Raw genomic sequence first — 15,000 nt, forward strand, 5'->3', positions numbered from 1 at the left:
GATGCCAGTTGTGGATGAGGTGACGAGAAGGTTTTCTTCACATTCCTTTAGGTCAGAAGGGAAGTCACAGGAACTGCAATGACTCCTACCTGTACTTTTATACACAGAACTTATACTTATACTTATACAAACACACTCACACACACACATGCACACTAATACACACACACACACACACTAATACATACGCACACTAACACACACATACAAATACATACGCACACTAATACACACACACACACACACACACACACACACACTAATAAACACATACACACACACACACTAATACACACACACACACACACACACACTAATAAACACATACACACACACACACACTAATACACACACATACACACACACACACACACTAATAAACACATACACACACACACACACACTAATACACACACACACCAATAAACACATACACACACACACTAATCCACACACACACACACACACTAATAAACACATACACACACACACTAATAAACACACACACACACTAATAAACACATACACACACACACTAATACACACACACACACACACACACTAATAAACACATACACACACACACTAATACACACACACACACACACACACACTAATAAACACATACACACACACACTAATAAACACATACACACACACACTAATACACACACACACACACACACACTAATAAACACATACACACACACACTAATACACACACACACACACACACACACACACACACACACACTAATAAACACATACACACACTAATACACACACACACACACACACACACACACACACTAATAAACACATTCACACACACACTAATAAACACATACACACACACACTAATACACACACACACACACACACACACACACACACACTAATAAACACATACACACACACACTAATACACACACACACACACACACACACACTAATAAACACATACACACACACACTAATAAACACATACACACACACTAATACACACACACACACACACACACTAATAAACACATACACACACACTAATACACACACACACACACACACACAGCTGGGATTACAATGATAACAACCCCTCCCCACCCACAAATACTTCACTCCTCCATCATTGATCTTCTATCATCTCTCCACCCATGTATGACTGTGCAATCATTAAGATTTGTGTGTGTGTGTGTGTGTGTGTGTGTGTGTGTGTGTGTGTGTGTGTGTGTACCTTGGTTGGCCAGCACTATAAACTTGGAGTGTTTGACGACCTTCCCGTCCAGTGTCCAGGTGACGGTGGCGTCGACGAGGTCGCTGGTTGCTAGGCGACACTGCAGGCGGAGCTTCTGCCCGTCCAGCACCGTCAGGTCACTCAGCTTCTCCACAAACTCCGGCGCTTTGGCCGCTCCACTCTTCTTCCCCTCCTTCATCGCTCCATCCACGCAGTTCTTCACCTGCGGCTCCTTGGCACCGCTGTTCTCTGCGGCGTTCTTCTTGCTGGTCAGCAGCGAGCGGAAGTCCTTCCCACCGTTCCCAGGGTTCTTTGCGGTGTCGGGGGGCTTGGCTCCATTGCCCACCGCCCCCTTCTTCCCCAGGACGGCCCTGAAGTCCAGCTGCTGGGGAGCGCTCCCCTTGCGCTCCTCCTCCAGCGGGGCTTTGCTCCTCACGCCCTTGAGGTTGGCTCGGAAGTCCATCGCTGTGTCCGTGCGTGTCCGGGCGACACCGGCCTCCTTCAGGTCCCCCTTCAGGTCCCCCTTCGGATCCTCCTTCGGGTCCCACTTCGGGTCCTCCTTCAGGTCCTCCTTCAGGTCCCCCTTCAGGTCCTCCTGCGGCAGACGACGTCCCAGCACCGAGCGGAAGTTGATCTGTCGCGCCTCCTTCCACCTGCGCACCTCCTCTCCCCGCTCCTGGGTTTCAACACCGCGACTCAGTAGGCCGCCGGGGGCACAGCGCTCCGAGACTAGGACCTCCTGCTCCTCCACGTGGAAGGAACCTCCTCTCTGGCTCTCCTCCTGGAAGGAACCTCCTCTCTGGCTCTCCTCCTGGAAGGAACCTCCTCTCGACCGGCTCAGCGGGGGATAAGTGCTGCTATCAAGCCTGGTTCTCTCCTCAGCTCGTCTCTCTCCTCTTCGGCCGGACGCCTCCCACCTCGTCCTGCCTCTGGGGCTGGACCAATCCACAGACAGACAGGGAGAGACAGACAGAAAGGGGGAGAGACAGACAGAAAGAGGGAGAGAGGGGGGGGGTTATAAACAGAGCTGGTTTTAAAGAGGAGGAACCCACCCAACATGGAGGTGTTACATCACAAATGACTGCTGCCCATATAAGGGCATGAACCTTGAACACCACTGTCAAACACACACACACACACTCACACACACACACATTCACACACACACACACATTCACACACACACACATTCACACACACACATTCACATGCACACATTCATATGCACACATTCACATGCACACGCACACACACACATTCACATGCACACATTCACATGCACACATTCATATGCACACATTCACATGCACACATTCATATGCACACATTCACATGCACACGCACACACACACATTCACATGCACACATTCACATGCACACGCACACACACACATTCACATGCACACGCACACAAACACACACTCACACAGATCTTAAGACTGCTGAGCTTCTGATCTGACTGCTTTCCTGTTGCACTGGATATTTGGCTGAAATGAGCCCGTGCAGTGAGACAGGCTGAGCAGTAAGACAGGCTGCGCTGAACAGTGAGACAGGTTGATCTACTGTAATCAAGTTTGTTCACGATGTATCAATCACTGAACGAGGCTCCGCCTCCTGAAGAAAACGTTCCATATTTTGACTTCCTCCTTTCCTGAGCAGTAGTTTGCGCAGAATACAAGATATGATAGTAATAACAGCAATACTACTACTACTGCTACTACTACTACTACTGCTCATGCTACTACTACTACTACTGATAGTACTACTACTACCACTACTACTACTACTGCTCTTACTACTACTACTACTACTACTACTGCTAATACTGATAGTACTACTGCTATTACTGCTACTGCTAGTACTACCACTACTACTACTACTACTGCTACTAATACTACCACTACTCAAACTAGTAATACTACTACTAAGAAAACTACTGTGGTAGTGGGGAGTTGTTTTGGCGCCATCTGCAGGTGGGGAAAACCAGAACTGGCAACCGAAAGGGGGTGCAGCTGCAGGAGATTGAGGCGATCAGCAGAGTGTTTAAAAGCTCCAGTGACTCCACCTCTCCCGCTCTCACCTGACAGCAGGGCGGGGTCCCATTCCACGGTGACGTAGCAGCACATGCCCACAGATACTGTCAGTTTGAATTTCATGTTTGGCTAAAAACAACAGTTATGTTACCCCACATTAGGTGCCACTGTAACAAGTCTCTTGTCGTTTGTGAGGTAGGACATGGACCAGGAGTTTGGGGTAACGCAAAACCAGTCTTTGCTGGATGTTTGCTGTACCACAAACATAACTGGTCTTTTCAGACGAACCGAAAACTTATATGTGGGCACTTACAGCTACGTAAGCACACTCTGGAATGCAACCTGGCCCTGCTGGCAGGGGAGAGAGATGGAAAGGTGAAGTCACTGCAGCTTTTAAACACTCTGTTAATCACCTCAATCTCCTGCAGCTGCATCCCCAGCCGGTTGCCAGGGCTGGTTCTCCCCACGTGCTGATGGCGCCAAAACCACTCCCCACTACTACAACTACTAATACTACTAATACTACTAATGCTGCTACTACCTCTACTACTACTAGTACTACTACTAATGCTAATACTACTTATACTACTACTAATACTCATAATACTTCTGCTATTCTCCCCTGAAGAGAAGATCACATTCCTCCCTCCATCGCTCCCTCCCTCCATCCCTCCCTCCATACATCCCTCCCTCCATCCATTCCTCCCTCCATCTCTCCATCCATCCATCCCTCCATCCCTCTCTAAGCGGTCTGCATTTGTTCATGTGCTGGAATGCAGGCTGGTTCTTCAGGTTGATGTTGTGGTCGTCATGGAAACGTCTTTGTTTTTAACCTTATTCAACCATTAAAACAGCAACAAGGTAAAACCATCCGACCTTCTAATCATCTGGAAACCCCCCATCTATATTTACTCACACACACACACACACACACAAAACAATGTAGTATCCAGTGGGTGGGGCTTAGGGGAAATGCTGCCGTCTGATTGGTTGGGCTCATACACATGGATTAAGATGAAGATATTCCAGACGGGGGGGGCAGACAGACAGACAGACAGACAGACAGACAGACAGGCAGACAGACAGGCAGACAGACAGACAGGATGGTGCTATACCTCCTCTCCTCTCCTCCTCTTCCTGCTGATCTCTCCATCATCTCCACTCGTCCTCCAGACACAGAGAGAGTAGTGACGCTGTGACACTGACCTACTGGGTTACTGACACACACACACACATCTTAATGATTGCACAGTCATACATGGGTGGAGAGATGATAGAAGATCAATGATGGAGGAGTGAAGTATTTGTGGGTGGGGAGGGGTTGTTATTATTGTAATCCCAGCTGTGTGTGTGTTAGTGTGTGTGTGTATGTGTTTATTAGAGTGTGTGTGTGTGTGTGTGTGTGTGTGTGTGTGTGTGTATTAATGTGTGTGTATGTGTTTATTAGAGTGTGTGTGTGTGTGTGTGTGTATTAATGTGTGTGTATGTGTTTATTAGAGTGTGTGTGTGTGTGTGTGTGTGTGTGTGTGTGTGTGTGTGTGTGTGTGTATTAATGTGTGTGTATGTGTTTATTAGTGTGTGTCAGTTTGAGTGTGTATTAGTGTGTGTGTATTATGTGTGTGTATGTGTTTATTAGTGTGTGTGTGTGTGTGTGTGTGTGTGTGTGTGTGTGTGTGTGTGTGTGCATTAGTGTGTGTGCGTGTGCGTGTGAGTGTGTACCTCAGGCTGATCCTGTATTCTCCTGCGTGATGCTTCTTCACTCTCCTGATGCAGAAGATAAAGATGATATTTATACAATACAGCTACACACACAGACAGAGATCATTTCCCCTCCAGACTGGCTGTCAAGCTGAAGGAGCTCGGACTGAATACTCTGCTGTCTGCCTGGACCCTGGACTTCCTCTCAGCCAGGCCCAGGTGGTTAGGGTGGGGTTAGGGTGGGGAGGCACATGTCCAGCTCCCTCACCCTGAATACAGGATCCCCCCAGGGCTGCGACTTCAGCCCCCTACTGTGCTCCCTGTACAAACATGACTGTGTGGCCAGGTCCAGCTCCAACACCATCATCAAGTTTACTGACGACACCGTCAGGGTGGTGATGGCCTGATCACCGACGACGATGAAAAGGCCTACCGCCAGGAGGTGACTGACCTGTCACTGTGGTGTCAGGACAACAGCCTCCACCTGAACGTCAGCAAAACTAAGGAGCTGATTGTGGACTTTAGGTGATTATTACAACCGAGGACGCACGTTGGTGATTAATGGGATTTCTGTTGACAGGGTGAGCAGCTTCAAGTACCTGGGAGTCCACATCACAGAGGACTTAACATGGACTTTACAAACACACACTCTGGTGAGGAAGAGGAGGCAGCGTCTTTACCACCTCAGGCAGCTGAGGAAGTTCCTGGTCTCGGTGAGGATCCTCAAGTCCTTCTACTGTGGAGCGGTGGAGAGCATCCTGACAGGCAACATCACTGCCGGCTTTGTACTGTACTGCTCAGGACAGGAGGGCCCTGCAGAGGTGCCTGGTACGTGGTGCCTTCAGCCCAACGTACCACTGCAACTACCCTCCCCTCCCTGCAGGAGTTATACACCAGGAGGTGTAGTAGCAGAGCTGCAGCATCATGAAGGATCCTCACCACCCCAACAACGGACCGTTCCAGCTTCTAGCAAACTGTACTGTATGTAGCCTCTACATGACTCCTCTCCTCTCCTCCTCTCCTCCTCCTCTTATCCTCCTCTTCTCCTCCTCTCCTTCTCCTCTTCTCCTCTTCTCCTCTCCTCCTCTTCTCCTCTCCTCCTCCTCTCCTCCTCTTCTCTCCTCTCACCTGATGAGAAGGGAGACCACCTGCTCCCTCTCCAGGACCTGGTAGTCTCCCTCCAGCTGCAGATCCTGGTCCTGGTCCTGGTCCCGATCCACTCGGCTCCAGTGGAACTGGGGGAAGGGGTCCCCGGCGATGGCGCAGGACAGCAGCACGGCCTGGCCCGGCTCGGCCCGGACCGGCCTGGGTCTGGAGATGAACCAGGGTTGGACGCCGTCTCTGGACTCTACAGGAACAGGAGAAGGAGGAGCAGCAGAAGAAGGAGGAGCAGCAGGTGGAGAAGCACGAGGAGAAGCACGAGGAGGAGGAGAAGGAGGAGGAGCAGGAGGAGAAGCAGGAGGAGGAGGAGGAGGAGGAACAGGAGGAGGAGCAGGACAGACACACACACACACTGTAACACACACACACACACACACTGTAACACACACACACACACACTGTAACACACACTGTAACACACACTGTAACACACACACACACTGTAACACACACACTGTAACACACACACTGTAACACACACACTGTAACACACACACACACACACACACACACTGTAACACACACTGTAACACACACACACAATGTAACACACACACTGTAACACACACACACACACACACTGTAACACACACACTGTAACACACACACACTGTAACACACACACTGTAACACACACACTGTAACACACACACTGTAACACACACACACTGTAACACACACACTGTAACACACACACTGTAACACACACACTGTAACACACACACACACTGTAACACACACACTGTAACACACACACACACACTGTAACACACACACTGTAACACACACACACTGTAGCACACACACACTGCAACACACACACTGTAACACACACACACACACACTGTAACACACACACACACACTGTAACACACACACACTGTAACACACACACTGTAACACACACACTGTAACACACACACACACACTGTAACACACACACACTGTAACACACACACTGTAACACACACACTGTAACACACACACTGTAACACACACACACACACTGTAACACACACACACTGTAACACACACACTGTAACACACACACACATTGTAACACACACACATACACTGTAACACACACTGTAACACACACACACAATGTAACACACACACTGTAACACACACACACACTGTAACACACACACTGTAACACACACACACTGTAACACACACACTGTAACACACACACTGTAACACACACACACATTGTAACACACACACACACTGTAACACACACTGTAACACACACACACAATGTAACACACACACTGTAACACACACACACACACTGTAACACACACACTGTAACACACACACACTGTAACACACACACTGTAACACACACACACACACACTGTAACACACACACTGTAACACACACACACACTGACACACACACACTGTAACACACACACACTGTAACACACACACTGTAACACACACACACACACACACTGTAACACACACTGTAACACACACACACACTGTAACACACACACTGTAACACACATACACACACTGTAACACACACACTGTAACACACACACACTGTAACACACACACTGTAACACACACACTGTAACACACACACACACACACACACTGTAACACACACACTGTAACACACACACACACTGTAACACACACACACAATGTAACACACACACTGTAACACACACACACACACACTGTAACACACACACTGTAACACACACACACTGTAACACACACACTGTAACACACACACACACACTGTAACACACACACTGTAACACACACACACACTGACACACACACACTGTAACACACACACACTGTAACACACACACTGTAACACACACACACACACACACTGTAACACACACTGTAACACACACACACACTGTAACACACACACTGTAACACACATACACACACTGTAACACACACACTGTAACACACACACACTGTAACACACACACTGTAACACACACACTGTAACACACACACACACACACTGTAACACACACACTGTAACACACACACACACTGTAACACACACACTGTAACACACACACACACTGTAACACACACACTGTAACACACACACTGTAACACACACACACACTGTAACACACACACTGTAACACACACACACACTGTAACACACACACTGTAACACACACACTGTAACACACACACACTGTAACACACACACACTGTAACACACACACTGTAACACACACACTGTAACACACACACACACTGTAACACACACACTGTAACACACACACACTGTAACACACACACACACACACTGTAACACACACACTGTAACACACACACACACACACTGTAACACACACACACACTGTAATACACACACTGTAACACACACACACTGTAACACACACACACACTGTAACACACACACTGTAACACACACTGTAACACACACACTGTAACACACACACACACTGTAACACACACACTGTAACACACACACACACTGTAACACACACACTGTAACACACACACACACTGTAACACACACACACTGTAACACACACACACACACTGTAACACACACACACACACACACACACTAACACACACACTGTAACACACACACACTGTAACACACACACACACTGTAACACACACACTGTAACACACACACACTGTAACACACACACTGTAACACACACACTGTAACACGCACACACTGTAACACACACACTGTAACACACACACACTGTAACACACACACTGTAACACACACACACTGTAACACACACACTGTAACACGCACACACTGTAACACACACACTGTAACACACACACACTGTAACACACACACTGTAACACGCACACACTGTAACACACACACTGTAACACACACACACTGTAACACACACACACTGTAACACACACACTGTAACACACACACTGTAACACGCACACACTGTAACACACACACTGTAACACACACACACTGTAACACACACACACACACACACACACACACACACACTGTAACACTGTGTGTGTGTGTGTGTTACCCTCCACAGTAAGCGTAGCGTGTGTGAAGGCCTCCCCGTGTGCGTTGTGGGCGTGGCAGGTGTACGCCCCAGTGTCTTCTGGGAAAACCTCCTGGATGAGCAGCATGCACAAGTTGTCCTTCCTGTGGAACAGGAAGTCCTCACATGCATCCACTTCCTGTCCATCATGGAGCCACAGCACGTCCGGAGCAGGATGACCTGGAGCCAGGCAAGAGAGAGCAATCAATCAATCAACCAATCAATCATTCAATCAACCAATCAACCAATCAGACAATCAATCAATCAATCAATCAACAAATCAATCAATCGATCAAGCAACCAATCAATCAATAAATCAAAAATCAACCAATCAATCAATAAATCAACAATCAATCAATGAAGCAACCAGTCAATAAATCAACCAATAAATCAACAATCAATAAATCAACCCATCAATCAATCAAGCAACCAATCAATAAATCAACCAATCAATCAATCAATCAATCAATCAATCAATCAATCAAGCAACCAATCAATCAATCAATCAACCAATCAGCCAATCAACCAATCAATCCACCAATCACATCCCTCCAATAAGAAGTCAGTACGTGCACCACATGGTCCGTGTACGACCCCGGTGGCAGGGTGTGGTACTACGCTCAGAGCAGCCTGGACCTTGGCTCTGATTGGAGGATTTTGTGATTGGTCCTGTCTCACTATTCATACTGTCTGTCTGCAGCTCAGACTCAGCTACTACTTAGAGCTGATAGACAGACAGATAGACAGACAGACAGATAGACAGACAGATAGACAGACAGAGGAAATTGCAGCTTGGTCGCTCCAAAGTAAATACAGAACGTCCTCATCTCCTCTGTTCCCTGAAGATCAGACAGGAAATACCAGGACACACACACACACACTGAAACACACACACACTGTAATACACACACACACACTGAAACACACACACACTGTAATACACACACACACACTGAAACACACACACACTGTAACACACACACACTGTAACACACACACTGTAACACACACACACTGTAACACACACACACTGTAACACACACACTGTAACACACACACACTGTAACACACACACTGTAACACACACACACTGTAACACACACACACACTGTAACACACACACTGTAACACACACACACTGTAACACACACACACACTGTAACACACACACTGTAACACACACACACTGTAACACACACACTGTAACACACACACTGTAACACACACACACACTGTAACACACACACTATAACACACACACTGTAACACACACACACTGTAACACACACACACTGTAACACACACACACTGTAACACACACACTGTAACACACACACTGTAACACACACACACTGTAACACACACACACTGTAACACACACACTGTAACACACACACACACTGTAACACACACAAACTGTAACACACACACTGTAACACACACACACACTGTAACACACACACACACTGTAACACACACACTGTAACACACACACCGTAACACACACACTGTAACACACACACACTGAAACACACACACACTGTAACACACACACACACACTGTAACACACACACACTGTAACACACACACACACACTGTAACACACACACACTATAACACACACTGTAACACACACACTGTAACACACACACACTGTAACACACACACTGTAACACACACACACTGTAACGCACACACTGTAACACACACACACACTGTAACACACACACTGTAACACACATACACTGTAACACACACACACTGAAACACACACACTGTAACACACACACTGTAACACACACACACTGTAACACACACACTGTAACACGCACACACTGAAACACACACACACTGTAACACACACACACACACTGTAACACACACACTGTAACACACACACTGTAACACACACACACTGTAACACACACACTGTAACACACACACACACTGTAACACACACACTGTAACACACACACACACTGTAACACACACACTGTAACACACACACCGTAACACACACACACTGAAACACACACACTGTAACACACACACTGTAACACACACACACACTGTAACACACACACTGAAACACACACACACACACTGTAACACACACACTGTAACACACACACACACACTGTAACACACACACTGTAACACACACACTGTAACACACACACACACACACACTGTAACACACACACTGTGACACACACACACTGAAACACACACACACTGTAACACACACACTGTAACACACACACTGTAACACACACACACTGTAACACACACACACTGTAACACACACACTGTAACACACACACACACTGTAACACACACACTGTAACACACACACCGTAACACACACACACTGAAACACACACACTGTAACACACATACTGTAACACACACACTGTGTGTGAAACACACACACACTGTAACACACACACATCCTGTAACACACATACTGTAACACACACACCGTAACACACACTGAAACACACACACTGTAACACACACACTGTAACACACACACACACTGTAACACACACACTGTAACACACACACACACACACTGTAACACACACACTGTAACACACACACTGTAACACACACACTGTGTGTGAAACACACACACACTGTAACACACACACACTGCAACACACACACTGTAACACACACACACACACTGTAACACACACACTGTGTGTGAAACACACACACACTGTAACACACACACACTGAAACACACACACTGTAACACACACACACTGAAACACACACACACTGTAACACACACACACACACTGTAACACGCACACACTGAAACACACACACACTGTAACACACACACACACACACACTGTAACACACACACTGTAACACACACACACTGTAACACACACACACTGAAACACACACACTGTAACACACACACACTGAAACACACACACACTGTAACACACACACTGTAACACACACACACTGTAACACACACACACTGTAACACACACACTGTAACACACACACACACTGTAACACACACACTGTAACACACACACCGTAACACACACACACTGAAACACACACACTGTAACACACACACTGTGTGTGAAACACACACACACTGTAACACACACACATACTGTAACACACACACTGTAACACACACACCGTAACACACACACACTGAAACACACACACTGTAACACACACACACACACTGTAACACACACACTGTAACACACACACTGTGTGTGAAACACACACACACTGTAACACACACACACTGTAACACACACACTGTCTGTGAAACACACACACACTGTAACACACACACACTGAAACACACACACTGTAACACACACACTGTAACACACACACACTGTAACACACACACTGTAACACACACACACTGAAACACACACACACTGTAACACACACACACACACACTGTAACACACACACTGTAACACACACACACTGTAACACACACACACTGAAACACACACACTGTAGCACACACACTGTAACACACACACACTGTAACACACACACTGTAACACGCACACACTGAAACACACACACACTGTAACACACACACACACACTGTAACACACACACTGTAACACACACACTGTAACACACACACACTGTAACACACACACTGTAACACACACACACACTGTAACACACACACTGTAACACACACACACACTGTAACACACACACTGTAACACACACACCGTAACACACACACACTGAAACACACACACTGTAACACACACACTGTAACACACACACACACTGTAACACACACACTGAAACACACACACACACACTGTAACACACACACTGTAACACACACACACACACACTGTAACACACACACTGTAACACACACACTGTAACACACACATACACACACACACTGTAACACACACACTGTGACACACACACACTGAAACACACACACACTGTAACACACACACTGTAACACACACACTGTAACACACACACACTGTAACACACACACACTGTAACACACACACTGTAACACACACACACACTGTAACACACACACCGTAACACACACACACTGAAACACACACACTGTAACACACATACTGTAACACACACACTGTGTGTGAAACACACACACACTGTAACACACACACATACTGTAACACACACACTGTAACACACACACCGTAACACGCACACACTGAAACACACACACTGTAACACACACACTGTAACACACACACACACTGTAACACACACACTGTAACACACACACACACACACTGTAACACACACACTGTAACACACACACTGTAACACACACACTGTGTGTGAAACACACACACACTGTAACACACACACACACTGCAACACACACACTGTAACACACACACACACACACTGTAACACACACACTGTGTGTGAAACACACACACACTGTAACACACACACACTGAAACACACACACTGTAACACACACACACTGAAACACACACACACTGTAACACACACACACACACACTGTAACACGCACACACTGAAACACACACACACTGTAACACACACACACACACACTGTAACACACACACTGTAACACACACACACTGTAACACACACACACTGAAACACACACACTGTAACACACACACTGTAACACACACACACTGTAACACACACACTGTAACACGCACACACTGAAACACACACACACTGTAACACACACACACACACTGTAACACACACACTGTAACACACACACTGTAACACACACACACTGTAACACACACACTGTAACACACACACACTGTAACACACACACTGTAACACACACACACTGTAACACACACACAGTAACACACACACACACTGCAACACACACACTGTAACACACACACCGTAACACACACACACTGAAACACACACACTGCAACACCCACACTGTAACACACACACACACACTGTAACACACACACACACTGTAACACACACACTGCAACACACACACTGTAACACACACACACACACTGTAACACACACACTGTAACACACACACACACTGTAACACACACACTGCAACACACACACTGTAACACACACACACACACTGTAACACACACACACACTGTAACACACACACTGCAACACACACACTGTAACACACACACACACACACTGTAACACACACACTGTAACACACACACACACTGTAACACACACACTGTAACACACACACTGTAACACACACACACTGTAACACACACACTGCAACACACACACTGTAACACACACACACACACTGTAACACACACACTGTAACACACACACACACTGTAACACACACACTGTAACACACACACACTGTAACACACACACTGTAACACACACACTGTAACACACACACTGTAACACACACACACTGTAACACACACACACTGTAACACACACACACTGAAACACACACACACTGTAACACACACACACACACTGTAACACGCACCCACTGAAACACACACACACTGTAACACACACACACACACACACACACTGTAACACACACACTGTAACACACACACACTGTAACACACACACACTGAAACACACACACTGTAACACACACACTGTAACACACACACACTGTAACACACACACTGTAACACGCACACACTGAAACACACACACACTGTAACACACACACACACACACTGTAACACACACACTGTAACACACACACTGTAACACACACACACTGTAACACACACACTGTAACACACACACACTGTAAC

At 46.5% G+C, this 15,000-nt stretch overlaps 1 protein-coding gene across 1 annotated transcript in view; it reads right to left on the reverse strand.

Annotated features, from left to right (window-relative positions):
• The window catches only part of mylka (myosin, light chain kinase a), a gene marked incomplete at its 5' end in the record, with an annotated part of 61,598 nt that overhangs the window by 24,879 nt on the left and 21,719 nt on the right, over nt 1-15,000 (reverse strand). The window contains 3 exons of the mRNA XM_080018984.1: nt 1,235-2,169; nt 6,094-6,313; nt 9,174-9,371. Of these exons, the coding sequence (XP_079875110.1) occupies nt 1,235-2,169; nt 6,094-6,313; nt 9,174-9,371 (1,353 nt within the window). The remainder of the gene's footprint in view (nt 1-1,234; nt 2,170-6,093; nt 6,314-9,173; nt 9,372-15,000) is intronic.

Source organism: Zeus faber (assembly GCF_960531495.2).
Source record: "Zeus faber genome assembly, chromosome: 18".
Taxonomy (NCBI): Eukaryota; Metazoa; Chordata; class Actinopteri; order Zeiformes; family Zeidae; genus Zeus; species Zeus faber.